The following is a 27,745-nucleotide window of genomic DNA, read 5'->3' as shown; positions in this document are numbered from 1 at the left end:
TAAGTGTAAACAGGTTAGCTAACTTGCCCAAAACCATCCACAGATAGAGAAGTAGAGCTGGACTGAGTGGCCAGCTATCAGCCCCCTGTCAGGTACTTGGAATATTGTCAGCACTCTGGCCATTGTGACAGCTCAGCCATGCAGCTGATGAACTGCGTGTGTCCGGGTGGGCATGCTGACACCACCATCTTACTGCCTTGGTGACTTCATTCAAGTCCCATAGCTTATCTGTGCCTTTTCCTAATCTGCACAAAGTGTGTAACAAGGTACATACCTCATGGGGCTGCCAAGGATGGAGAACAATGAGGAGCTTCCAGTCTCTGCTGGCACAGAGCAAGCACACTATAAATATGGCTGCTGCTGCCACTAAGCCGTCCAGAGCTGGAAAAGATGCACCATGAATGAAAACATTGTTAATGCTACCTCTCTACAGAGGCTAAGTGGGGGAAGGGCTCTGAAAGGGGGCCTTCTGTAAATAATCAAAAGTTGACTGTCACTGCCGCACCCCACCGGCCCTGTTGCCCGTACCCCCAGACAGTAATGATATGCTGATTCACGCAGGCTACGGCCACTCGGAGGCGGATGTCATTCACCAGTCACTTCTCGAAGCCAACATTGCTACTGAGGTCTGCCTCACAGCTCTGGACACCCTCTCTCTGTTCACACTGGCTTTTAAGGTTTGTATTAAACACATACTGTTCAAGGTCAGAAGTTTTTAATCTGGTAAATCCACTCAGTTTCTTAAATGGTGCATGCATGTGTGGGTGTGTGTGGGTGTCTGTTTGTGTGCCTGCACTGTAGCAGTCTTCAGACACACCAGAAGAGGGCATCAGATCCCATTACAGATGGTTATGAACCACCATGTGGTTGCTGGGAATTGAACTCAGGACCTCTGGAAGAGCAGTCGGGGATCCTAACCATTGAGCCATCTCTCCAGCCCATTGTATATGTTTTTACTTCATCTGATTTTGCCTATATAAAGAGACTGTTAATTCAAGGTTCCTTTAATGAAACATTCCCATAGTGAGTGAAGCAATTCCCTTTATTATATGTAATAAAGCTTAAGGGGCTTGGAAATGCCAGGAGCTGTCCCTGGAGGCAGCTGTCTTGGCTAAAAGGAAGCATTTATCCTAAGCCCTCCATATGATAACCGTGGGAACCTAACCAGGCATTTCTGCTTCGAATATCTGTAGACAAAGACTAATGTCGTAAGTTAAGGTATTTAAAGAGAGAGGTACCATTAAGTGTAAATGTATCATTTTCAATGTTTTTATTTATTACTAAATTAAGTGAAAAAAGCATGTCATGAAAAAAGAGGTCTTGTTTTTAAGTTTAGCAAATAATACATTGATGCATGTTCTTCAAGCCTTTTTGTTTTTTTTGTTTTTTTTTTTTTTTTTTTTGCAACAAGACCAAACCCAATTAAGTAAAAGTATTAAATTAGTAATCAAAGTAATGGTTTTGACTTTATTTTATTTTTTTATTCCTGTATACCACTGTATCATGTTCTGTCTTTTAGGAGCCTAAGACTTCCCAGCTTGTAGGTCCCTTCCATTTCTAGTCTAGAAAGAAAACATTATGTTAGTGTTACTATCTATGAATGTTGCAACCATATGCTTAGTTGCAAGGGTCTTAGAGAACTGTAACCAAAGTCCTGTTCCACTTTGTTTTCTCTAGTTTTTAGGAAACACACACAGTTCTTGGGCAGGGGGCAGAGCTTAGCTCAGTTGATAAAATATTGGACTAGAATGCAAGAGGCCCAAGATGTGATCACCACTATCACAGAAACCAGGAGTGGTGCATGTAATCCTATCACATGGGAGACAGAGGTAGAGGATTACAAGTTCAAGGTCATTCTTGGCTACATAGGGATGGAAGCCAGCCTGGGCTACATGAGACTATCTCAGAAATTTTTCTTTCTCCTTACTAGTGACAGTAAAAAAAAAAAAAACTTACACATACAAACACACACATTCACATGCACACACACACACACACACTCACACACACACACACACACACACACACATTCACATGCACACACACACACACTCACACACACACACACACACACACATTCACATGCACACACACACACACACACACACACTCACACACTATCATGTCACTTTACTATAGTGTGTCCTTTCCTGGGGTGATAAACCATCAATGTCCCCCATTACGTGTATTTCTAGAAACACAGTTTCGATAGAGGGAAATACAGTCAACAGATGCAGGTTGTGGAGCAGTTGTGCTCACACAGAGCCCCTCTGCTGTGGCTGCCACTCTTGAGAGTGTGTTGGAACTGATGTGACAAATAAGGAGCTCGGGTGTAAGGTCTAATCCCCACACTTGGAGAAGCACACTCTGCTGGGACGTCCCCAGCCTGAGAGCTTCAGTGTAAAAATCTGTACTTAGTCTGCGAAGGGTTGAATGAGAGCACGTCCAGCCTGTGTGCTGTACCTGGGCCGAGTGAAATCCTCTCTCCCAGGCCAGCAGGGCAGCTTGCTTCTTTGCTCTCTGCCTGGACCCTGTGGTGTGACGAGGGAGGGGACTGGAGGAGGGACCCATGCAAAGCAGGTATAGACAGAAAGACTACTTATGTGGCCCAAGAGCATCATGGGTGTCTAACTCCTTACAGCTAACAGCTGGCTCTCCGCCAGAGGTGGGTTTCTCCATGCTGGGATTTCTCTGTCTGACAGAACATAAGATCAGTTTTAGAGTGCCCAGAAAACCTGGCTGGGGAGGTACCTCACTTTGGGAAGACAGGACTCATGGCCCCCATCCATCAATTCAATGACACCTGTAACGGCACCACCATGTTAGAATTCACATACTGTCAAATATCAGCTCCTGAATCTGTTTGCTGACATGTGGTTAAAAATGAGTATCTGGGAACCCAGTCAGTACCAAGGCTGTGAGCCATGCTACAGATTTCAAGGTTAACTGCCCCCACAGTGGTCTTTGTTGATCTAAGGGAGCATTCTGTACTTTCCTCAGAGTTCTTGTAGCAGAATTTGTTTGTCTCGGTGCTTGGAAGATACAGTAACTTGGCATATGCATAGTATGACATGTCTTCATGATGTTAGACTTGTCTGACATAATGCCAATGTGTGTTTTCAGAACCAGCTCCTAGCTGATCATGGACATAACCCTCTCATGAAGAAAGTTTTTGATGTCTACCTGTGTTTCCTTCAAAAACACCAGTCAGAAATGGCTTTAAAAAATGTCTTTACTGCCTTAAGATCGTTAATTTATAAGGTGAGTTACTTCAAGTGGTCTTGCTGATGGTTACAGGTTTCTGCCCTTCTGTGGGAGTGCTGACCTTGCTGGTCTGTCTGCCATGTGCTTTGTTCTAGTTCCCCTCAGCGTTCTACGAGGGGCGGGCAGACATGTGTGCCTCTCTGTGCTATGAGGTTCTCAAGTGCTGTAACTCCAAGCTCAGCTCCATCCGGACCGAGGCCTCCCAACTGCTCTACTTCCTGATGAGGAACAACTTTGACTACACGGGAAAGAAGTCTTTTGTTCGGACACACTTACAGGTGCGTGTGCTTTTACTGTACCAGGGCACAGGTGTCACCGACAGTCACCCTGACCAACACACCCCCTCATCAGTTCCACCAAAGGCTGTGAGTGGAGAGTTGGAAGTCATGTGTGCTGCTAGTATCCTTACAGAGCCTGGCCTGGTATGTCTTATTGGCTCCCCATCTAGATATCGATTCAGTATTGAACTAACAGATAGTCTGTTGGATCAAGCTACTTAATATTAAATTCTTAAAAAAAAACAAAACAAAAGAAAACCCAAAGTTGGTTTTTTTCATCTTCTGTTTATGAGAATGTCGCCTGTCTGTCCAGTTAAAACATCCGGTATCCTCTGCTCTGAGAACCAGCTAAGATAACAGCAAGTCCTGTGTTCTTTTATAGATGCGCTTTCTGTGCACACATGATAGGAGAACCTTTTCCGTCTGTATTTGTCCATTTATTACACAGTAGTCATTGTCTGCAGACCTTATGTGCTAGGACTGAGGACTCTAACCAGGAACAGAACAGATCTCCCCTTTAGGCCCTGCAAAACCGCAAGACCAGTATGCCCATGGACGATCTTGAGGGAACTAGGAAGAGACCTGGTTAGGGATTCTGGGGAGCAGGGGCAGCTCCTCAAGAGCCTGGAGGATGAAGGTAAGGTATAGCATAAAGGCTGAAGGCGATTAGGCATGTTCTGGGCTATGGGAGCAACGAGGGAGTCACCCACCTAGGAAGCTAGAAAAGCTCTTCATTGCTTAGAACAAGGTGGAATGTCACACAAGACACACAAATCTTTGCATATTCGGAAGACCCATCCACTCGGGCTCCAGTCTTAAGAGCAGATCTTAAGGGGTGCACACTTCGTTAACAAAGAACACTGTGCAGTCTGGGTCAGAGAGGATGGTATTCTGGATGAGGGGATTCAGTTGGCAATCCTCAGTAGTTGTGCTTGCACGTGCTGGGGAGAAAGTAAGGAGAGCCTCCCTCCATGTTGGTGCTAAAGCACCTGAGACTCCACAAAGGCAGATTGCCCACTGCATACTTAATATCTGCAGGTTCTGTTTTTAAAAATGCCTTTTACCCATTGGATTTTTAACGTGTAAACTCAGAACAAAACTGAGGGGGGCATAATATGGTTTCCTCTCTTACCCAGAATGCAGTGGGTGAGCAGCAGCCCAAGCAGTGGGGGTGTGTCTACCTACTTCTTGTTCTCTTGTGCTCTTTCTGATTCACCTTCTTAACTTATGGGCAAATGCATTAGGGAGAACAATCAAATTCTGGAATGATTTTTTAAAGTGATTTTTAAAAGATCTCTGACACTGTTTCATACGCTGGTGGGATTCCCCAGCCCACACATTGTGCCTTGCAGAGGCTTTTGCACATCAGAACTGAACCCAGAAGCTAAACCTGGCCGTCACCTTAAGGTGAGCTGATTGCTTGTGTATCTGTCCCTAAGGTCATCATCTCTGTCAGCCAACTGATTGCAGACGTGGTTGGCATCGGAGGGACCAGATTCCAGCAGTCCTTGTCTATCATCAACAACTGTGCCAATAGTGACCGGCTCATTAAAGTGAGTAACTTCCCTTTTCACCCCAAGTCTGCCTCTTCATAGGATATGTGTGCATTAGGAGAAAGTAGGTGATCTCATGAGCCCTTGATTTCTCTCTCCACTGTCTAGTGAATGACATCATGAGTCCTTCCTCTCTCCCCTGTCCAGTAGGTGACATCATGAGTCCTTCTCTGTCTCCCATGTCTAGTGGGTGATGTCATGAGCCCTCCCCTTTCTCCCCTGTCCAGTGGGTGACATCATGAGTCCTTCCTCTCTCCCCTGTCCAGTGGGTGACATCATGAGTCCTTCCTCTCTCCCCTGTCCAGTGGGTGACATCATGAGGCCTTCCTCTCTCCCCTGTCCAGTGGGTGACATCATGAGGCCTTCCTCTCTCTCATGTTCAGTGGGTGATGTCATAAGTCCTTCCGTCTCTCCCTTTGTCTAGCACACCAGCTTCTCCTCTGATGTGAAAGATTTGACCAAGAGGATCCGCACAGTCCTGATGGCCACAGCCCAGATGAAGGAGCATGAGAACGACCCGGAGATGCTGGTGGACCTCCAGTACAGCCTGGCTAAGTCCTACGCCAGCACCCCTGAGCTCAGGAAGACATGGCTAGACAGTATGGCAAGGATCCATGTTAAAAACGGGGATCTCTCGGAGGTAGGGAGCCCTGCCTGCCTCTTGGCTGAGTTGCTGAGAACTAGTTGTCCACTACTTATTCCCTGAAGCTACTTTGGAGGACAATTGTACCACTGATCAAAACAAGCCAATGGAAGCAACACAAACATGAACAGGAGTTGTAGGCCTGGGGTGATTTCCCGGGTGTCTGGGCATTTTAGTCACTGGAAACAGAAAAAGGGTTACTTGCATATTTATGTAGCTGCCTGCTACTTAAAGTACGTTCTCCTGCACCAAGCCTCCTCTGTGGTTCAGTCTCATAGTAGAATTAGCTCTTACAGTTGCAATAATGGTAAGGAATCTCATTCGCCTGTTTTGGATGTGCAGCAGGTATTCGAACACTCCCATCTGTTCAGAGCAGACACTGCAGTGTGCAGCTGGCGTGGCTGGGGGCAGGCATGGGAGACAGACTTCAAACCCAGGACCGCACATTTCCTAAGTCTCTCACATTATAGCACTTTCCCTAAAATGAGAAATTCAAGAAAACATAACACGGGTTTTGTGTGCCCGTGAGATCAGTTCAGGGTTTGTGGCTGGACACCTTTGCCTATGGCAGCCATGTTACCAAAGAGAGAGTATTCACATTGGCTTCGGCCTCTCTGTGGCTATTTCAGTGATTAAGATTCTAAGTCTGAAAGATTGGTCACTGTCCATCAGGGAGACAGGCTGCAGCCCACATGCTCACTTCTTCGTGAGCACAAGACAAACACACGACTATCGTGGGAAAGAAGTTGGGATAGTAATGTTCTATCATCTCAGAGCCTAAGAATTTTTACATGATTTATACAGCCCAGGTCTCTTAGAAGCAGAAAGAGCCCTCTCTGAGTTCAGCTGTCGGCAAACTACTACAGACTGGGTGGGGAGGCTAGTGGTCCCAATTCTAGGTATTGGCAGGGCTTGCTGTGGGAGCATCCAGGGCAGAGTGTGTCCCCTGCCTCACCCTTAGCTATTCCCTAGCATCCTCTGCCACATGGAATCCTCTACCATAGGTCTCTCTTCCATTAAGGCACAGTTGTACCGAGTTCAAGGCCTACCCAGTACTACACTGACTCCATTTTAACTAATAACAACAACCCTGTTTCCAAAGCACATCACAAATCTTATCACACTCTGAGGCCTATTTTGTTTCATTTCTGTTTCCATGAGAAAAATACCCAAAAACAGCTGAGGGGGGAAAGTCTGTCTCTGTGTCAGTCCATCATGGAAGGCGGTGAAGGGGTGGGGATTCGAGGCAGGAGCATCACAGCAATATGGGCAAGAGCAGAGGGAAACGCTTGCACCCCTGCCACCTGCCTGCTTGCTGCTCTGTTCACCCGCAGAGGATTGCCTTTTCCTCCCACTGGAGTTGGCGTTGAAGTTTCTCAGGAAGCCATTGTTCTGTGACTGCTCTCCAGCTGTGTGCTATGAAACTGGAGTACCGTGCACAGTGGGACACTGCCTGTCACAGTCAGAGAGCCTAGTGAACAGGTCAGAGTGCCCACTACACACAGGCAGTGTACACAGGCAGGTGTTCATTCAGTACCTAAAGGCACCACATGGTGGCAGCACTCACCTAATGAAGACAGTGCCTGGTGCTGGAACTTCATGGTCTCAGTTCCAACCCTTGATAATAACCGGACAACCCAGTGAAAGGAAGGCATTTATAGTATCAGTCTCTGTGGGCAGGGGGACTTGAAGCTAAGGTGTGCTGAACATACACACTACCAACCTGTACCCCAGCCCAGATTCTTGGTTAGAATTTTATTAAAAAATAAATAAATTGCAGCCTTCAGTGTTCAAGTTAAAAGAACAGAACATGGGCTGAAGAGATAGCCTAGGGTTAAGAGCACACTGCTCTTCCAGTGTTTGGTTCCCAGCACCCACACTGAGCTCCATGGGATCCACTCCTTACACACACACACACACACACACACACACACACACACACACACGCAAAAACAAATGTTTAAAATAAATTAAGTGGAAAGGAAGTTTTACGTAGCTGAAATGTGAGTCTGGGAAAAAAACCTTTTCTTTCAATAATTGTCATTTTGCCTTAAGAAAATGGGATAATCCTCAGCTTGCGGGTTCTGTGTTTCGCGCTGAGATACGGCAGCTGGCAGTCACCCGTCTCACTTCTCGGCTGTTAATAGTTGGCATCTTAAGAGCTAAGGAGAGGGCGAGGCTCCTGGACACAAGCTTCACTAAGAGCCGTTTGCTGTTGTCTTTTAATCCAGGCGGCGATGTGCTATGTCCACGTAACAGCCCTGGTTGCAGAGTATCTCACACGCAAAGGTAAGGCCGTGCCTGAGCCTCGAGAAGAGGGCCGTTCTGGAGGATTGGCAGGCAAGGGACTACACTGCACACTGTTGGCTTTGGACCCCTGGGTGCAGCGTTTAGTTGCCTCCGTGGGCAAAGAAACAGCACCAGTTTGCGAAGAGGATGTCCCGATGCCCTAGCTTTGTCCTGCTCGGCAAAAACTAGCTAAGCAGCTTTGCTTCTGGCTGCCCCTGACCAGCTAATACGAGCTGAAATGACTTTGTTTCCCCTTAAAATATTTTCCCACCAGAACTGTTTATCAATCAGTGACAGGTTTGGTTTTTTTTAAGATTTATTTTATTTAAATGAGTACACCATCGCTGTCTTCAGACACACCAGAAGAGGGCATCGGATCCCATTACACATGGTCGTGAGCCACCATGTGGTTGCTGGGATTTGAACTCAGGTCCTCCGGAAGAGCAGTCAGTGCTCTAACCACTGAGCCATCTCTGCAGCCCCAGTCAGTGACAGTTCTAAGGGAAAGTTGCTGGACAGTTCCTGGAATGCAGCCCTGTGAAGGCGGCTGTGCCAGCCGGGGCCTGAGGAGAAGTAATGCTCCATATTTGTGGGCCATGCACCCGTTTCCATGGTTACATAGTTAGCTGGCGCAGCCTTCTAACATTTGGTTTTATGGTATTGGGGTTCTAGGGATGCTGGCAGTCTGCACACACAGCCCCTGGTCCAAGCTCACGAGGTGTGTGCTCTTACAAAGTGAGAAGCATTATAAAGTCACAGCTGCCAAGGTCATGAAGTGTCGGTTTCTTAGAATGGGCCCGTCAGACATCAGAGACAAAGTGAGAGGAAACCAAAGGGGCCACGATCACTGAGTATTTCCTGCCGAGTCATTTTATAGGTGACACGTTTCCTTGTGTTTAGAAGCTGACCTAGCACTCCAGCGGGAACCACCTGCCTTCCCCTACAACCATAACACCTGCCAGAGGAAGAGCCGGGGAGGTGAGCCTGAGGGTCACCCAGCTCCCCAGGGTCCCCAGCTGCTCTGTTCACATGGCACTCCAGGGCTGTGGCGGTGTGTGCTTTGGTTCTGCGTGTCTCTCCCTCTGTACCTGGGCTCTGCGGGTCTCAGCCATCCCTATGCGGCGAGCACCCAAGACCTTTGAGCTTTGGTACTGGCCGGAACACAATGATTGATTCTATGTCTTTATTTTGAGGGTGTTAATGTCTTCTCGGGTTCCTATTTCAGAGCTTTTCTTTGGGGACTCTTTGCTTTCCGTATCAGATCAAAGCTGGGCTATATGGGCACCATTGTGGATGTTCTGGCTAACTCATGGTTGACTGGAAATGGCTAACTTGGGATTGACTGGACACCGAACAAATGTGGAGCAGAAATGTCCCTGCCTAACAAGCCAAGGCCTTTCTCACATGTGTCACACCACTGATACTGAGCTGGCTTAAGATGGTGTCCTAGGGCCCACCTTGAGCTCCAGGAATTGACCTTCACCCCAATGCTGATACATTGTAGCTAACAGTATCAGACGCTGAGGCCCAGACTGCTGCTTCTCTTCCTCCTCAGCTGCTTAGAGGCCAGCCAGGGCAGCCTCTATGGCTCACAGGCCTGACTGCCTGGTCCTGGAAGGCGTCGGGGAGGGCTCCAGTCTGTGGGTCGTCACCACTAAACGGCTGAGACGCCCGACTACTGGGAGGAAGCAACTGTCTTTGAGCCACTTACGTCTCAGTGGTTGGCTTTGGTTTCCCTGGAGTCTGACTAAGGATCTCTCCACCTAATCAGATTTTCATCACCATGCTAATTTGCCACTAGCTTGACTCAATTGTAATTTGAATGCTGAACGGATTATGGTGGGTAGCAAGATGAAAGAGCTGAGGGCCTGGAGGTGAAGAGTGGGGAAATGACTTGAGAGAGGCCATGCTGGTCCCCAGCCTCCTGTGTGGACGCTGGGCTCACATGGGAGAGACTTCCACATCAGCCGTTCACTTCCACACACAAACACACAGGGCAGGAGGAATCCTCGAGTCCCAGCCACATTCAGGTTGATGGTACTCCCCCTGCTCTCTCCCTGCCTAGGCATGTTCAGACAGGGGTGCACAGCCTTCAGGGTCATCACACCAAACATCGATGAAGAGGCTTCCATGATGGAAGACGTCGGCATGCAGGATGTCCACTTCAATGAGGTGAGTGCTCTGGCTCGGGTAGGCTCTCAAGTCCTGCCACGTATCACGTGACATATCTGTCAGGTCCTGTCTGATGTCTGATCTTATCACCCAGTAAACAGCTGTGCTGTTCAAATACTCCTCAGCATCTTTCTCCAAGAAAATCACTAAGGCTGACGTTTCTCAGCATCCCTGTTTAGGGACACTCGGTGCCTCAGCTCAGAGCCTTTCTCCCCAGTGCTGCCCAGGCTGAGCCTAAGATGCTTCTCCAGCCAGCAGGCACAGCTGTGCCAGCCACCCTTGCTCTCCTGTCCTAGCCAGCCCTCCTCTCTAGGGGGGGAGGGGTGTGCTTGAGCATGTCTGTCAGAGGTTCAGCGCATCTACTTAGGTTTTCAACCTTTCTACCAATGTCTGTGGATCAAGAGTTTCATCACCGTCTTAGTCTGCCTTTAATTTTAGTCAGTTTCTCTAATTCTTGGCACCTCCTCCCTGGCAGACATGCAAAGCCCTGAGGGTCCAGCCGAGGCTCATGACCAGAGCAGCCCAATGCGAGCCTGGTCCCTGACTCTGTGTATGTAAGTGATGGGGCCCAGGGCCAGCCTGGTCCACCTCCATAGAGACTAAAATCCCAGCATTTTTTGCAAACTTCCTCACAGAATAGAACAGGTGACTTCTGTATAAGAAGATGGTTTTTATATTAAACTGGGAACATGAACAGATGCTAATCTTCTGCTTATGTTCACTACAATCTCTCTTCTGGGAATCTGTGCTGCAGGGCCACACCTGTGTGCACCTGTGTATACCTGTTGCACCTGTGCACCTGTATGTACCTCTGTGTGTGCCTGTGTGCACCTTGGGTAAACCTGTGTGCACCTGTGTCTCCTTCCCCACAAACCCAGAGTGGACTGAAAGAGTGCAAGGATCCTTATAGTTCCACCCTTTTAAGGAGAAATACAAAGCTACCTACTTGTTTGTTTGGAGAGAGAATGGCAGCAGAGAGAGGCTCACAGTGCCCACCTCCACCACTGGAATGGTTGTCTTCACCTGTGTGCAGGCAGTCAGCATTACAGCATTACAGCTCTTGATTGTTTGCATGCCATTGAGAAGGGCCCATGGACAAATACCTCCTAGGACATAAACCAGACCTGTGGACCTGTTTCTGAAAATGTACTCTAGAGCCCTCTAAGGAAGTCAGTGAGGCCCTTACAGAGTGCAGGTCTGATGCTGGATTCCTTTTATGTACCAACAACCATGAAACAGCCAGAGTAAGAAGGTAGGAGGATCCAGGAACTGTCAATAATTGAAAGTTCTTTGAGGTCTTCAGTAAAACATAAGCTGTCTAAGGGGGAACTGGAGAGATGGCTCAGAAGTTATGAGGGCTTATTCCTCTTGCAGAGGACCCAGGCTTTATTAGGTGACTGTGTAGAGAGACCCTTGTCTCAAAAAAATAAAAACTAACAATATGTATAAAGAAGCTCTTAGGTGCAAAAAGTTTAAGAACTGCTGTTGTAAATTGTCTCAACTCAAGATTTAAAGGTAAATATGAAAAAGGGAGATAGGATATTGAATTACTTAATGAAATTAAAATATTAAAATGAGGGTTGAGAGGCCATTAAGAGCACTTTGCTGCTCAGTCAAAAGGACCTGAATTGTGTTCCTTGCACCTACACTGGGCAGCTCCCAACCACCTGTACCTCTGGCTCCAAGGGATCTGATGCATGTGTACACCCATGTGCTAATGCACTCAGTTACATGCACAACAACACACAGAGAAATAAATCTCTTAAAAAGAATACTTTTAATTTGGTTTAATAATGGTAGGTGAAATTTTCTAGTTTTCCTGTGGAGAACATAAGTTGTTAACTCCATAGTAAATCTGATTATTCTGTTTTTACACCATGAAATGCAAGGACAGATGGTAGTTTGTCTTTGTTGACTGGCTGGCTGGCTGGCTGGCTGGCTGGCTGGCTGGCTGGTTGGTTGGTTGGTTGGTGGTTTTTGGTTTTGTTTTGACTAGTTTCCTTGAAATCGGGCACATCCATGTTTTCTCTTTGTTTAAGCCCATCAGCCCTGGGCCAGACCATCCTCTGGAGCTCAGCATTTTGTTTGGAATTAAGTAAGGAACACAGCAATGCCAAGGTCAATTAAGGATTTGAAAGTCTAGTTCCAGTAACCTGCCCTGCAGGATAACATGAAGCTCACGTGTGCACTTGTGATCACAGACTGAGATAGTTTTTCGAACCTAATGAATTAGCCTCTGAGGTCAGTGTAAACATCCCTTGGAGAAACCTATGGGTGGCACCACCTCTGAGTAAGACTTGAGAATGTGACAAAGACCACTTTATCAGCTGTTTTTAGAATATGGTTGAGCCACCCTGTCCTTGAAGCATAAAGTGGGTAAATCTTTAACAAGGTCCATAGTGCATGACAGTTTGTAATGGTTAGGATGAGACACGGAAAGGCCATAAAGTCCTGCTGTCAAGATTCAGACTGACAGGAAGTATCCAGCTCTCTGACAGGAAAACAGAAACCGCCATGTTGAGCGTCAGGACGGCTACTTGGATGTCTCAAGGTAAACAGTCCATGAGGAGGACAGGCTGTACCTGAGAGGAAGGGATTATGAGAGCTGACGTGAAAGAAGCCTGTGATCCAGTAATAAAAATCACAACTCCTGTATCCTCACAGGTCAATATAAGTAAATACCGTCAGTGTTCTGACATGACGGTCAGGGAGAGACTAAGCATGCACAGGTCTTAGCAGCAGACCTGAGTGAGACCCAGGGGGTGCCTGGTCTGTCTTTCCCTTCCCTGCTGAAACCACAGAGTGACTTCCAGGTGCCTAACAACTGATTTTACCAAAGTATTCGGTTCCTGTTCTCAGTGTGTGCTAAGAAGTCAGGGCCTGGGCCTGCCAGGTTGAAGACTCTTGAGTTCCCAAAGGTACTAGAATTGTATTAGACCCCTGTAACCTTGAAATGACCCCTTTCGTGACTGATGCAGTAACAGGGTCCTGTCAGGGGTATACATTTGGAAAAGTGGAGAAACTCTAATAAAGAGACTTTAAAGATTCAAAAAGGGAGCCAAGCCTGGGGCCGGCACTTGCACCCATAGTCCCAGCACCGAGTAGTGAAGATTGCTGTAATCTCAAGGTGACCATAGAGTGAGAAAGATCCTGTCTCAAATTAAGGGGGGGAAGTGCAGCTAGGTAAACCAAGTAAGGTGCCAACTGCTCTCTGTGACCCTTTCATCCCATCAAAGCCAGCACCCCCTGGGGGAGTCTTAGGCTACTGAGCTCAGCTGCCAGCATAAGATGCTGGAACACAGCTTCTGTGCGCCAACCCTGAAGGAACACTTCATAGATTTTGATTGTCCCAGTGAAGCAATGGCTCTGCTTCAGTGGTTCTGGTCTCCTGTTGATCACAGCAGATTTTTCAGCTCCAGCTGACCAGAAGCCACAGATGTGTAATGTGATATATCACACAAATGGCTTAGTGTCATCTTTGCAGACTTCACAGATCAGGCCTCCCTTTTCTGCACTGCCCCTGAGTTTATCTTCTTAGTTCCTACAACAGCTCACTAAGCCCAGAGTTCCAAAGTCCTTCCTGAATCCTTCCAGAAACAACATGGTTAAGTCTATCACAGCAGTGCCTCACTCCTGGTACAGTATCATCTTAGGGTTGCTGTGGCTGTGTTGAGACGCAATGACCACAAGCAAAGGCAGGAGAGGGTTTATTTCACTTACAGTCTCACATCACACTTTATCATCAAAGGAAGTCAGGACAGGAGCTAAAGGCTGGAACCTAGAAGCAGGAACTGATGCAGAGGCCAGATTAAGGGGTGCTGCTGACTGGCTTGTTCCTCATGACTTGTTCAGCCTGCTTTATTATAGATCCAAGGACCACCAGCCCAGGGATGATGTCACCCTAACAGGCTGGGTCCTCCAATATCAGTCACGGAGAAAATGCCCTACAGTCTTGCCTGCATCTTGATCTTATAGAGGAACTTTCTTGATTTCGATTCCCCATCTTGGAGGGTATTAGCCATTAGCCATGTCAAGCTGACATAATGTTAGCCCTCATCTGTGGTATCCTCTGGGTTGACAGCAGCCTGCGTGTCTCCCCTGCAAGCTAAAGGAATAGATGGAGAGATAGAAATATGAGCTTTCTCTGGGGCCAACTCATTGAATTCCATTTTATGGACTAGCTATGTGTCCATTTCAGGGCCAAGAGGGACCCTAGAAGAGAAGACAGAAAACAGTTTATCCTTTTTATTCACCTCTGTGTAACCCCAAATCAGTACCAGAGGCAGCCTGCGCTTCCTCAGCTCCCATACTACCAGGAGGTTTCCGTCTCTTTCACGGTTAGGCAACGCTGTGCTCTCCACATTGGTGTGGGTTTTGGTTGGTGGTGGTTCTGTTTAAACTGGCCCAAGCAGTGCTCGGGTGATGTCTGTAGTCCCAAGGTAGAAGAACGCTGTGCTAGGGCTGGTGGATATAAATTTAGTGAGAATGGACCGATGGAGCATGTTCTTGAAGAGGTATCTTGAAGAGGAACACATGTAAACCATGGCTGCATATTAACTGGATGATGTAGATGTAACTAGAGACTTGCAGGGACTTGAGTTACACATTTTCCTCAGAATCTGGTCAGCATTCATCTTCATGACTTTGTTGATGGATAGTAAGAACTTTGTTGATGGATAGTAAGAATGGAACTGCCCCCTTGGTTTAAAAGAATAGACTACCACCAGCATCTTGGCTATTGTTTTTTTAGGCAATAAATCCCACCTGTCCAGAGTCACCATTGAGTACAGGGAATACTTATGAACTCAATCCAGCAAGTCTCTGGTTTCCTTTAGACAAAATTACTTCTGCCCTGTAACAGCTGCTGGTAACAGACAAGATGTTCACGTCTGTAAAGCATCTCAGAAGACAGAAGATGGTGATTCTGTTTGTATCTTGTTCTAACGTGGGCACTTGTAACCCCATCTAACTTACTTTGCCTTAACTAGAAGTACTCCAGAATCGTCTGAGTTATGTGTGTTCCCTCAATAGTACAGTGATGCTTTTGAACATTATCAGTCAGAGGAGAAGGGGTCTTGGTCAGTAGAACTTGTGTGGTTGTTCTGTCCCTTGCTGACACCAAAGCATTCTTCATTCTGTAGTACGTGCTAGGCTTCCTTGCAGTAAGTGAATAGAGACACAAAGCAGGATGAGATGAAACCATGGATTCAGACGTTTTCTTCCCCCTGAAGAAGGACACCTAATTCAGAGTCCGCGGGAACCAGAATTAGAAGTTGTCTGAGTTCCTGTGTCTTGGAAATTTCTGTTTTGACTTATTAATTCATCCATAAACTAACTGTCGGTACCCAGTGCTATCTAGGGGGCCATGTAAACACAGAACCTCCCCTGTTGCTTTCATTTAATGCAGTAGCACCCCAACTCCCATGTGCTCAGGGATTACTTGGTTCCTGTTATAAATCCCAATTATGTGCTCTTGACGATTCATCCCCAAACTCAGTTAAGTATGGGTGGGATACAGTATTTTTTTATGTATTTATACACACCAAAAGAAGATAAACATGTTGGGTCTTCTAGAGCAGGACTTACAGGCTGTTGTGAGCTGCCAGACATGGGTGCTGGATTTCAAATGTGGGTGCTCGGGAAGACCAGCAAGGGCTTGCATTCTCTGAGCCACGTCTGCAGGCCCTGGGATCAGTGCTCTAACATGCCAGGTGATTAGTGTCCTCGACTGCACAAGTGTGAGGTAGGCAGTGATAGTACACCATAGCCCAGCCTGTTCACAGATGCATTCACACCCAAACAGTAGATACGAAACAGCATCTGGGTCTATTTTAATGATTACGTTGATTTCATCCTAAGATAGAACAAGTGACATGTATGTGGAAAAAGTTAAGTACCACACACAAACACTTCCTTATGTGGGAATAGATTGTAGTGCACATATGCACAGGTTTGTGTGTGTACATACCATTAGTGTGATTAACTGTAGTGCACATACACTCAGGTGTGTGTGCACACACCATTAGTGTTAGGTTTCCACAGACAGGTGCTCAGTACCCTCAGTCATGTTAGTGCGGGCGGCATCCCTATGAACAGAACTGGCTAATTTTGTTTTTTTTTTTTTAACTTCCCTAAGAGCTTATGGTTTTCAAAAGCGTTGAGATTTTAAGTCTAGTCTAGTCTAAAATGTGTGCTTTATGGATACCCAGCCCCTCCCTGTGCATGTCGACGATTATGAGAAGACTCGAAGTGTGCTTGTCCAGTGGGGAAGCCCATCGGGCATCTTATGTGACCACTGTCCTGCCCATTGTGTGGTCTCCAGGGACTGGTGAAACAAAGTAAATAGAATTTCTGCCTAGAATTTCATATATACACTGAAGTATTTAGTTAGCATGTCTTAGTTTTATGACCCTTATAATTTTATATTGATATATATGGTCTATTAAACTTAACTATCTATGCCTACTGCCTCTGGTTTCTGTCCAAAGCCTTGTTGCTCCATAGAGGAACTGTAACTGTCTAGGTTTAGAATTAGCGTTCATTTGAATAATTCACCACAGATGCCTTGGTACTTGATGCCACGGGAAGATGGTTTAGGGTTTTTATGTACTATTTTGTGTATGGGTGTTTCACCTGCACGTGTGTCCCTGCACCATGTGTGTGCCTGTTGGATTCCCTGGGAGCAGAAATACATACAGTTGTGAGCCATCGTGTGGGTGCTAGGATTGAACCGTTTCTCTGGAAGAGCAGCCAGTGTTCTTAACCACCTCTCCAGACTGTAGGTTTGTAGTTTCTTTTTTAGAAAACCTATACTAATTCTGCTTTTTTGTAGCATATATTAGCGTCTCTTTACAGTAAGAAATGCATTCAGGCTGCTAGGCTATGGATCTTGAGTGCTGTGATACAACACTGTGACCAAAAGTAACTTAGGAAGAAAAGGGTTTGTCTTCCCTTATCTTCCAGGTAATGGTCCCTCACTGAGAGAAGTCAGGGCAGGAACTCAAGGAGAGCAGAAACCTGCAGGCAGGAACAAGCCTCTGGGAGGGATGCTGCTTTGCTGGCTTGCTCAGCCTGCTCTCGCTACGACCACCTGTCATGGAGCCACCTGCCCTGGGGGCACTAATTACAAGGTCCTGGGCCCTCTCCCACAGTGCTCATTAATCAAGAAAATGCCCCACAGCCGTGCCTACTGGCCTGTCTGGTAGAGGCATGTTCTCAATTTTTTCTTCCCTGACTCCAGCTATGTCTACCTGTCTTCCCTTCCCCTCGAATTTGAGTGGACAGACACCTCTGAATTCCTGACTCAATGCAAGTTCTGTATTGAGCCCTTACATCTTGCATGAACTCGCTGTGGGTTCTGTCTCCCACGCAGAGCAGGAAGTGCTATTCTGCGACACTTCTCAACCAGCTGGTGCTTCTGCGTCTCCAGTACGTCAGTTCTGTCTGCTAAGAGTGCTTGCGTATTCCCTGCAGAACAAAAACCATCTGTATTTGTCAGCTTTTATTGTCTCTATGACAAATGCCTGAGAGGAAACTATTCAAAAGGAGGAGAGATTTACTGACCAGCTCAGAGGCTTCAGTATGTAGTCTAATGGCTCTATTGTTTCTGGGTCAAAATGAGGTCGAATCATCACAGCAGAAGGATTCAAGGGTATAGAATGTTCACCCAATAGTAGCTGGGAATGAAAGAGAGAGCATAGGGCCAGGGACAAGACAGTCCCTAGAGGCTTTAAGGTACACCCTAGTGTTCCGTTCGAACTGACGTCTGATATCTGCTTTGGGTTTTGAATGAGTGTGGATTTGTTTTGTCATTGTTCTCTCTCTCTCTCTCTCTCTCTCTCTCTCTCTCTCTCTCTCTCTCTCTCAGGAGCAAAATGATAAATATCAAGAAGCAGATACCACACAGGCAGAAACAGTCTGTATATAGCAACATATTATCCTATCTAACACAACATCCAGCAAAGACAATTTGAATAGCCACTGGTGAGATCCGGCAAAAGTAACATTGAATCAGGCAAGTGCAACATCCAGCAGAAATGGCCAAGGAAGCCGCTCTGGAACTTTCCTGCTGGATTCCTGGTTGACAGGTTTCCAGGCTGAGCAGAGCTTCTTCTCCACAAAGGTTCTGGCCTCTCTTTTGCAACACAAGCATTCTTATACCGTGGGGTAAAACAACAGTAGCTTCTGTTGGAAACAGGTTCCCTTGTAGCTGTTCTTGAGGGTGCGAGATTTTCAACACTGTAGCCACTGTCACCGTTTACTCTTCTCGTTTCCACAGGAGCAGCTGCCCTAGGACAGGTTTGAGGGCACTAGAAATAGACATTCTTGAAACTGAGCCAAGCCCTCCTCGCTCCCAAAGTCTGCTTACAACTAGTTACTAGCAACATATGACAGTTTACCAATGTAACTTCTCCCTAGTGACCCAGTTTCTCCATCTGTGCCCCAACTCCTACAATTTCCTCACCATCAACACCTCTGAAAACGCACTCCTGGTATTCGGTAGAAATCCGCTGAGCAGTTACCAATTTCAAAGACTTGACTTGAGTAGATTTGGTTTTGTATCCCTGGTGCCAAGCATGCTCCCTTCTACACAGCAAGCATCTGGTTTAAAAGTCTGGGGCAGGGGAATGGCCAGATGAAAACTTTTAAAATCAATTCCAACTTTTTTTTTAACTCCTTGAGAAAATTTTGCAACTCTTCTTGTAATAATCATATCAGAATCGTAGATTCTTCACATTATGACCTCAATCTCAGCACTTGGGAGGAAGATGCTGGAAGGTACTTGAGTTCAAGACAAGCTGGAACTGTGTGAATTTCTGCCGTGTTCAAGAGGGTGCAGTGGAGAAACTGGGAACTTGACTGCTCCTTGGTATAGGAAGGTTTTATTGAGGGGGTGGGGAACAGCTAGAGGCACCTAGAAGAGTCCAGAGCAGAAAAGAAAGACTGGGCTGAACACAGCCAGGGATGGAGAAGTAGGAGAGAACAGTAGAAATAAAGAGAGACCTGAGAGAATTCTAGAGAACTGAGTCTAAGACAATAGGTAGGCATAAGGACAGCCAGAGACTGGATAACTGTGTAACAGGTGCTTGTGATGCCGAGGGATCCTGGAGGCAGCACTGATATACAACCACACATAGCTGTCTGTCCATCCACCAGAGGGAAGGGAAGCGACTCCCTGTAGTAGAGGGGAATCAGCTTCATAAGTTCCTGGGGAGTGCTGGCATTGCACATACAGCCCAGGTTGGGCTCACCTCTGGACATAGGAGCTGCCTTTTGAGGTTTGTGGAATTGGAGTTTCCTTTTGCACCTGATGAAAACAAGCATAATTTACTTCTGATTTTTATTATGCTATAATTGCTAAGGCAACAGAATTAAAGTTACCTAGTGTTCTTTTATGATCGACAATAAATAGGTGCCGTCATTCTGTGTCTCCATGGTGTGACCAGGGCAACTAGTAAAACCAACTGTTCTTCACAAACAGTTCACATTTGTGGTAAACCTGGATGTTAGAATGCAGAAACCAAATGATTATGCCGTAGAACAGTTTGAAAATAAAGCCGTCCCCTTGGAAAGTGGTTTCCTTGGTCTCCTCATGGCAACACCGAGATGCAATGCTTGGGAAAGGTGTGTCGGTGGTGGGCCTGGCAGAAGATCTGTGAGAAGTACAAGGCTTTGATAAATCTCATCAACGCCTCTCTCACACAAAGGAGTTACTGGCACTGAGGAGAGTATAAACCTGCTTCTCAGAACTGCTTGGTTACTGACTATGTATGTCAAGTACTGTGGAGGGAAAAAAATGTACCCTGTAGTAAAAAGATCTTTTTAAGCAAAATTAATATGAAGTAGAAAGTAGTAATTGAAATGTAAGAAGCTTAGCTGCTTATGAATTAACATAGAGAACCTACAGGTTTTACAGCGTTCTGGGGAATGGGAGTCTCTTCCTGAGCTGCCCAGCAGCAAAGAGGAGGAACCTCAAACTCATTCTGTCTTACAACAACGTGAGTGTGACGATGACATCATACAAGCTTTAGTGTTATACTTTCTCCTTTAGCTTTTTCTTATAAGCAGCGGAACATGAAGAAATATTTGGCATGATTGGTGTGCTAGACTGTCTGTTAGGAAAGACCAGACATCTTTATAACATAAATGCAAAGGAGACAGGATGGCTCTGGAACGTTCTCTGGGTTCTTTGCATCCGTTCCGGTGGTTACTGTGTACATCTGGCTTTAATGAGAGAGCTACAATAAAGCCCGGGATAACTCTCATACCTTTTTATAGGCACCGGTGGTGCAGAGTTCAGTCCCACAAATGACAGTTTTATGATGTGTATCATAAATATGGCATAGGAGTTAAATGGGCTCGATTGCACAGTATCATCTGACAAGCTAATTAAAATGGTATTTTCTTTGGCTCCATAAACTTGGGGGCAGTGGACCTGTGATGAATATTAGTCCACAATTGGAAAACATTGTATGAAATTCTGGAAGAACTAGTAAAAAAATGAGGAAGGGGAAAGGCACAGGGGGTTAGGCATGTGGCCTGTGTTCAGTTTTCCACACCATATAAAGCCAGATGAGTCCAGCCTGGGATACATGAGCTGTATAAAAACAGTAACAATCAAAAACTAGCAACGACTCTCTCCTCCCCACCTGTGGCAGTTAGAAAAGCCAAAGGTGAGGGTGAGCCAGCCTTGGGGGGCAGGAGAGTGGAGAGCTGGCTCTGCCCCTTGCCAGCTGCAGCACTGGGTGAGCTAGCTGGATCAACGTTGGAGAGCTCGCCCTGGGGTGTGGGTGTGGGAGACCTGCCAGGCTGACCAATTCACCTACCACCTAGCCCCAGATGCAGAGCTCTGATGTGGCCTATGTGTGAACTGCTGGGCACTTGAAGTGGGCCAGCTTTGGGTCTCCATAACACAAGGAAGCAACAGGATATGAAAGAAAGAGTCCCGGTGAGGATCCAGTAGTTAATAGTGTAGGAGGAGCCAGACCAGTGACTCACTGAAATGAAAATTTGCAAATAAAGATGTATGAACAAAAGGGTGTACTATGGGACACATTTATTCTCTCTGAGGGGGAAGGTTACAAGGGCAGGGGGCAGATACAAAGGGATGGGGAGATGAGTGGATTTGGGGTGTATGATGTGAAATCCACAAAGAATCAATAAAAAGTTATAGAGAAAGAAACAAATGATAGGTGCTGCCTTCCAGTTCCAGTATTAGAGAAAGGCGAATGTGTTTACCTTATCGAGTCCAAGCCTTTAACAAAGCTATTGTTGAGGCAGAAGCAGGTTCTTCTGTCCCTTTCCACGGTCTCCCTCATGCCCACCATTTCCACCTAAGAATTTAGTTGGGAGCCTAAAACTGACTGTCATGGCACTGTGATGAGCCAGTGTCTGTGGCTAAGAAAAATATGATGTTAGTATGATTGAGACATAGATAGTGTTACCTCTAAACTCCTAGAGTTCCACAGAAAGTCAGGGACTGTGCAAACTTCTATAGGAGATAATGGCCAAAGAAAGTGGAGAAGGATGTTGGGGAAAGAGGCCTAGGTCCCACCATACACTGTCCCTGGATAACTTTAAGATGTTTAGTTGGAGTCAAAGTCATGCTTAGTAATGCTCCATGTCTCCACATGGTCAGAGTTTGTTCATCAGAAAGGAAAGCTAGTAACAAGAGCTGAGAACTCATGGGAGTCCACCAGTATCAGCTTTCTATAAAAAGTTTGATGTATATGCGTGTTCTGTCTGTGTGTATGTATGTGTATCACGTGTATACAGTGCCCACAGAGCCCAGGAGAAAGCATCAGAGTCCCCAAGGCTACAGGTACACACTATTGTGAGCTGCCCAGTGTGGGTTCTGAGTCCCTTTCAAGAATAGTGAGTGCTCCCAACCGCTGGGCCTACCTGTTTAGCTCTCGTGTGTAAACATGAGGTGGGGGAGAAAGCCCCTTAAGGAACTTGGCATGGTGAGTTGTTGCAGCCATGGAATGGGTGCTGAAAAGCTGTGCACTCTAAATGCCACGGCAAGCAGCCTTTGGATTGCACATTCCACGAGGAATGCCATGGCTGGTTCTCCTTAACCTCTCCTGCCCGGCTTCCTCTTTGGTCAGGATGTCCTGATGGAGCTGCTGGAGCAGTGTGCAGATGGACTCTGGAAGGCGGAGCGCTATGAGCTGATTGCTGACATCTATAAGCTTATCATCCCCATTTATGAGAAGCGGAGGGATTTCGAGGTACGTGACTGTCTTCCTGTTTAACACGCCCCAGACCTCATGCAGCAGCCAGCAGCTGCCTCCACCCTCACTGCCGCGTTACATCAACGGTGGCCGCCAGTCACTGTCAGACTTCACACCCCAGGCCTCACCTGTGCTGGCACCCCCATGTCTTAAACTGCTAGGGTCTCATCCCAACTCGGAACATTTGAAAAGTTTTCCCACACAGCGTTCTGTGATTCCCAGGGTTCAGGTGTCAACTGTGTGGAACATGAAGAGCAGCCCGCTTGGCATCAGAGGATTTCTTCCCCACGGCATGTCAGCCTGAAAATAGATTCCACAGTGGGTGCTCATTCTAGATAGAAAAGGCTGCAATCTAGAAATGATCACTGTGACTTACACAGTCAGAATATATTCCTGGGACTGAGGAGATAGGCCAGTCAGTAAAGCGCTTGCCCTGAAAGCCCTAGAGCCAGGGTTCAATGCCCAGAACCTACATATAAGAAAGCTGGGTGTGGTGACACGTGCTTCCATTCCCAGTGCTGGAAAGACAAAGACGGGTGAACTCCAGGCTGCACTGGCCACCCAGCATGGCCTCCTTGATGAGTTCTGAAAGACCCTGTCTTTAAAAACAAAAGGTGGACCAGGCCAGAAGAACACCACCTGGGCCTGCCCTCTGGCTTGCACATACACAAACATACCCTCTCATCCTTACACACACATGTGCACACCTCCCATCCTCACACACACACAGACACACCTCCTACCCTTATACACACATGTATACCTCTCACCCTTACACATGCACACCTCCCATCCTTACACACACACAGGCACACCTTTCACCCTTAAACACACATGCACACCTTCCACCTTTACACACACATACACACCTCCCATTCTTACACACACATACACACACACAGACAGGCATACTTCCAACCCTTAAACACACATGCATACCTTCTAACTTTACACACACATGCACACCTCCATTCTTAGACACACACACACAGGCATGCCTCTCACTCTTACATAAACATGCAGTGTTGTTTTTTTTTCTACTCCAAGTTAAGGTATTTACAGCTGCGTCATCACATTTACTATGTTAAACTGTGTTCTGTTATTTGAAAATAAGAACTGTGTTCTGTTCTGCTTTCTAGAGACTAGCCCATCTGTATGACACGCTGCACCGAGCATACAGCAAAGTGACAGAGGTCATGCACTCGGGCCGCAGGCTCCTAGGGACCTACTTCCGGGTGGCCTTCTTTGGACAGGTGAGCCTTCCCACCATTCTGATCTCCATCCTCTTCCTCCTGTTAAAGTGGTATCTTGGGAATTTTCATTCCATAAATGCTAATGTGATGAACTTGTCATATGTACTGTGGTTCTTTTCTTCCTCCGTAGTAAACTCTACTTTTTTTTCCCCTTTCTTCCTGTCTTTCCTTTATTACTTAAGGCAGCGGTAAGTCCCTCCTAAAGAATTCTTAGCACCATCTTTTGTTCTTTCCATTACAGTTTGCAAGTTTCCTTTCTGAGTCTTGTATGTATCCTGTCTAGTCATTTCAAACTCCAAAAAGAAAATTAACATTTATTCCATCCACAGAAATCATCAGTTTCCTCTCACATCAGCACTGCATGTTTTAAACCACAATTCAGACCTCCTTTGTGCCTCTGTGTTCTACACACCACCCGCACAGGCGGCTTCCATCGTAATCCGTGGGCAGCCCTGTGGGAGGGGTTTGTTAAGGCTTAAGTTTTAGCCTCAGGTTCTAACATCATTAAATGCAATAGATTATCTTCTATTTTACTTAGGCTGTGTGGTTTTTCTGTGAGCACTTTATAACCTTCAATTTCTTCTGTTATTGTCTTTTATAACTTTATAGCAATACCAGTTTACAGACAGTGAAACAGATGTGGAGGTAATTACAATAAATGCTTCTAAAGCAAGTAACCTTAGTGAAGTGACCACCTCTAAACTCCCAGTTTGATGTGGACTGTTTGTTTGTTTTATGTTGACCTGCTTTTTTGTTTTTGTTTTGTATGTTTTTACAGATATTGGGTTTTTTTTATAACATTATCTCTCCTGTTACTTCAGATAAGAAACTTTTTGAACATTAATTTCAAATATTAACCCCCCCCCAATCTGGACACTTTCATTTTCAGCCTTTTTCACTTCCCATGTAGTTTCTAAGCTGTGGGCATGCAGGGCTGGTGCCACAGCAGTAATGGACGGCTGGCCTGAGAGCATTTTCTAATTCTGTGCTATTGACCTTCAGCCGTCTTTTTCAACACTAAAGCACAACTTAATTCAATCGAACTTATGTCCCTTTTGCCCAATCTACTCCAGACCTGATGTGTGTCATACACAACTGGTCATTTCTCCGTGTGCCCTGCCCCTTGGGAATGTGAAACAGGATTAACTTAACTCCCGTTAAACCGAGAGCATGGTGTTTCAGACCGTTCATTTCACCCAGCACCCAGCCTGCGCTCGCGTGCTCTCCTTTGTCTTTGCGCCTTGGCTCCGAGTTAGAGCCCCTCCCCGTTTGGACAGCCTGTTTTAAGTGGGTTTGCCGTGGACTTATTTTCCCATTGATTTTTTTCTTTTTTTTTTTTTTTTTTTTTTTTTTTTTTTTTTTTGCTGTTTCTCACTGTTGTGGTCAGACACTGGCACACTCGGAGACGTTACTAACTGTACTCCTCCTCACAGGGATTCTTCGAGGATGAAGATGGGAAGGAATACATCTACAAAGAGCCCAAGCTCACGCCTCTGTCAGAGATTTCTCAGAGACTCCTTAAACTTTACTCGGATAAATTTGGTTCTGAAAACGTCAAAATGATACAGGATTCTGGCAAGGTACAGCTGCTGTCCAATAAGCTTCGTGGCCGTTTTTTCTAATCCGTGTGACTGGCTGTGGAGTGTGTGCCCACAAATGTGAAAAGAGAGTTGTCCTCGAGTGACAGGTGTGCTTGCTTCCTCTCATAATTGCCTGCCTGTTCTTCATTGCATAATTTAGCTGGGGATGGGGGCAAATGCCTGTATTCCCCAGGACTCTGTAGGCTGAGGCAGGAGGATCACACCTTATAAACCAGCCTAAGCTAAGTAGTAAGATCTTGTCTCCAAAAAAAAAAAAAAAAAAAAAAAAAAAACCAGAAACAAGTGTCCTCCGTGTTCTGTCCCCGATGGCTCCAAGGTTGTCCCTCACTGTCCCGTCCTCTAGCCAGGTGTCTGTGACTTGACTGCACCCCTGGCGAGTGAAGCTCAGACAGACGGAACAGGCCACTCCCTAGCCAGCGACTGAGAAATGAGACCTGCTTTCTTTAGAGTGTCCTTTCTCCGATGCTTGGCTCTCAGGAGCGCCCTCATTTTCTCCAGTCTCCCGCTCAGATCAGCAGGGAACTTTGGAAAAGTTGAGGAATCTGGATGAGGCAGAGGACAGGACAGGCCCCTCTGTGTGCCAGCTCCTGCTTTGAGTGACATCTGTGTTTTCTTCCCTGGGGAACTGCCTGGGTGTTTCCAGACTGATTTCTCTAGAGGTTGACCCTCTGTAGGGAAGGGACCGGAGAAGACAACTCGGGCTCGCAGCCTTGGAGACTTAGGGCTTCTTGCCACCACTGTCTTAGGGTCCCGTGTTGGTCCTCTGTGAGCTGCTCAGGGCTCTGCTGGTTTCTGTGTACCTCATCTGGGTTAGCACACTCCACTCCACCAAGACCAGTGACACCTCCAAAAGGCAGTCTTCAAAAGCTCACTAAAATATCTCCCTGAGTTCCTGTGGTCTAATAGTTTATGTTGTGCCAAGCTAGTGGCATAAGGAGATGAAACATCATGTCTGGTTAGACTCTGCACCAGACCTTAATCATTAAGAACCACCATACAAGGGCCAGAGAGATGGCTCTGTGGTTAAGAGCAGTGGCTGCCCCAGCAAAGGACCCAGGTTCAACTCCCAGCACCCACACAATGGCTCATAGCTGCTTGTAACTCCTGTTTCAGGGGATCCGATGCCTCGTCTGATCCCACAGAGACCAGACACACACGTGAACATAGAGAGACGTGCAAGGCAAAACATTCATGCAATAAAGTAAAACAAAGATACAATTTTTAAAAAACCTTCTAAATGGATCAGGTTGCTTTGTCCAGTTAGGCTTCTTCTGGGAACAGTCCTGTGAAAGCAGAGAGGCAGCTTCCGTGCCCAGCCTTTCATCCGGACTCCCCGTTCTTCTCCCTGCCCATTTACAGTGTGGCCTGATGGTACTGCCCTGGTGTAGAACGCTTTTCCCCTGTCTGTTGTCTGTGTGAACCAGCTATGACACGCGGCATAGAGAGGTACACACAGAGCCAGGCAGGCAGCCCCATTCTCTCTGCTTTTGCATTGATCTTGCTAAAGCAAGCAGGCTCTAACGGATTCAGATGCAGTTGTATGATGGTCAAGCCAGGGAGGTGCTCAGAAGGAGCTTGCACGCAGGCCTGAGAGTTCAATCTCTGGTTCCCTCGAGGTTCCTGGAGAGAACCAACTCCAAAGAGCTGTTCTCTGGCTCTACATGTATGTGCCATGGCACACGTGTACCTGTACACTTGCATGCACACAGATATGCCAAAACAAACAGTGGTGTGAATAAAAAGTACAATTACAGTAACATCCTATGGATTTTCCTAACCTTTGGCACTAGACGTGCTCATGCTGATGATTTCTGTCTTGTTCTAAGCGTGTGCAGACAGTGAGAACATCTGGCTGTCCGAGTACTCCACACACAGTTACTTCCATGGCCATTTTACTGCTCTGGCTTAAATACAATTAGAACGTGCAGAATTGATTTGTCTTGCTAATGGAAATCAATTTTTGTCTCTCTGTGGAACATGCCTGTTTAATTTCCCGTGTGTGAGATACCAGAGGACCACCAACCCTCACAGTTCAGTCACAGAATTGTTTATGTACTGGGTTAATCAGAAAGGAAAGTTACTGTCTAATTGTAAATTAGGTTAATCTGCACCTGTGTTAAATGAATTCATCTGCAGCTGTCAGCATCTCATTTGATCTGACTAGCCGTTAATAATAATTTAGGGCATAATGTTTGGTCCTTATTTTTTAAATAAACCTTTTTTTTCTAGTCAAGTACATAAAAGTGGTTTTAAAACAAACAAAAATTAAAATGGAGAAATCCAGACTAAGGCGGGGAAGGGTGGTAGACCCTGAGCAAGTTTCCTCAAAGTTTTCCTCAGTGTCATGGAAAAGAAATAATGGGGATTCTAGATTAATCAAGAGTAAAGAGGCAAGGCTGGTCGGTGACTTACACTATCCTTCCATCACCTAGGAAGTGGACACAGCAGGATCAGGGGTT

General features: G+C 46.3%; 1 protein-coding gene across 10 annotated transcripts in view; it reads left to right on the top strand.

Annotated features, from left to right (window-relative positions):
- The window catches only part of DOCK9 (dedicator of cytokinesis 9), a gene marked incomplete at its 5' end in the record, with an annotated part of 234,760 nt that overhangs the window by 193,709 nt on the left and 13,306 nt on the right, over positions 1-27,745 (top strand). For 3 of the 10 annotated variants that reach the window (XM_080917119.1, XM_080917118.1, XM_080917112.1), the window contains 12 exons: positions 562-677; positions 3,124-3,261; positions 3,360-3,542; positions 4,982-5,095; positions 5,520-5,735; positions 7,970-8,027; positions 8,928-9,005; positions 10,093-10,199; positions 22,307-22,429; positions 23,572-23,685; positions 24,295-24,330; positions 25,119-25,265. In XM_080917119.1, coding sequence (XP_080773245.1) covers positions 562-677; positions 3,124-3,261; positions 3,360-3,542; positions 4,982-5,095; positions 5,520-5,735; positions 7,970-8,027; positions 8,928-9,005; positions 10,093-10,199; positions 22,307-22,429; positions 23,572-23,685; positions 24,295-24,330; positions 25,119-25,265 — 1,430 coding nt within the window. Of the gene's footprint in view, positions 1-561; positions 678-3,123; positions 3,262-3,359; positions 3,543-4,981; positions 5,096-5,519; positions 5,736-7,969; positions 8,028-8,927; positions 9,006-10,092; positions 10,200-22,306; positions 22,430-23,571; positions 23,686-24,294; positions 24,331-25,118; positions 25,266-27,745 lie in introns of those variants that run through there. The other 7 variants (XM_080917113.1, XM_080917121.1, XM_080917120.1 and 4 more) reach the window with 4 other exon arrangements.

Source organism: Micromys minutus, assembly GCF_963924665.1.
Source record: "Micromys minutus genome assembly, chromosome: 5".
Taxonomy (NCBI): Eukaryota; Metazoa; Chordata; class Mammalia; order Rodentia; family Muridae; genus Micromys; species Micromys minutus.
Note: the sequence above shows the minus strand (reverse complement) of the source record. Positions and strands in the feature narration are given on the sequence as shown.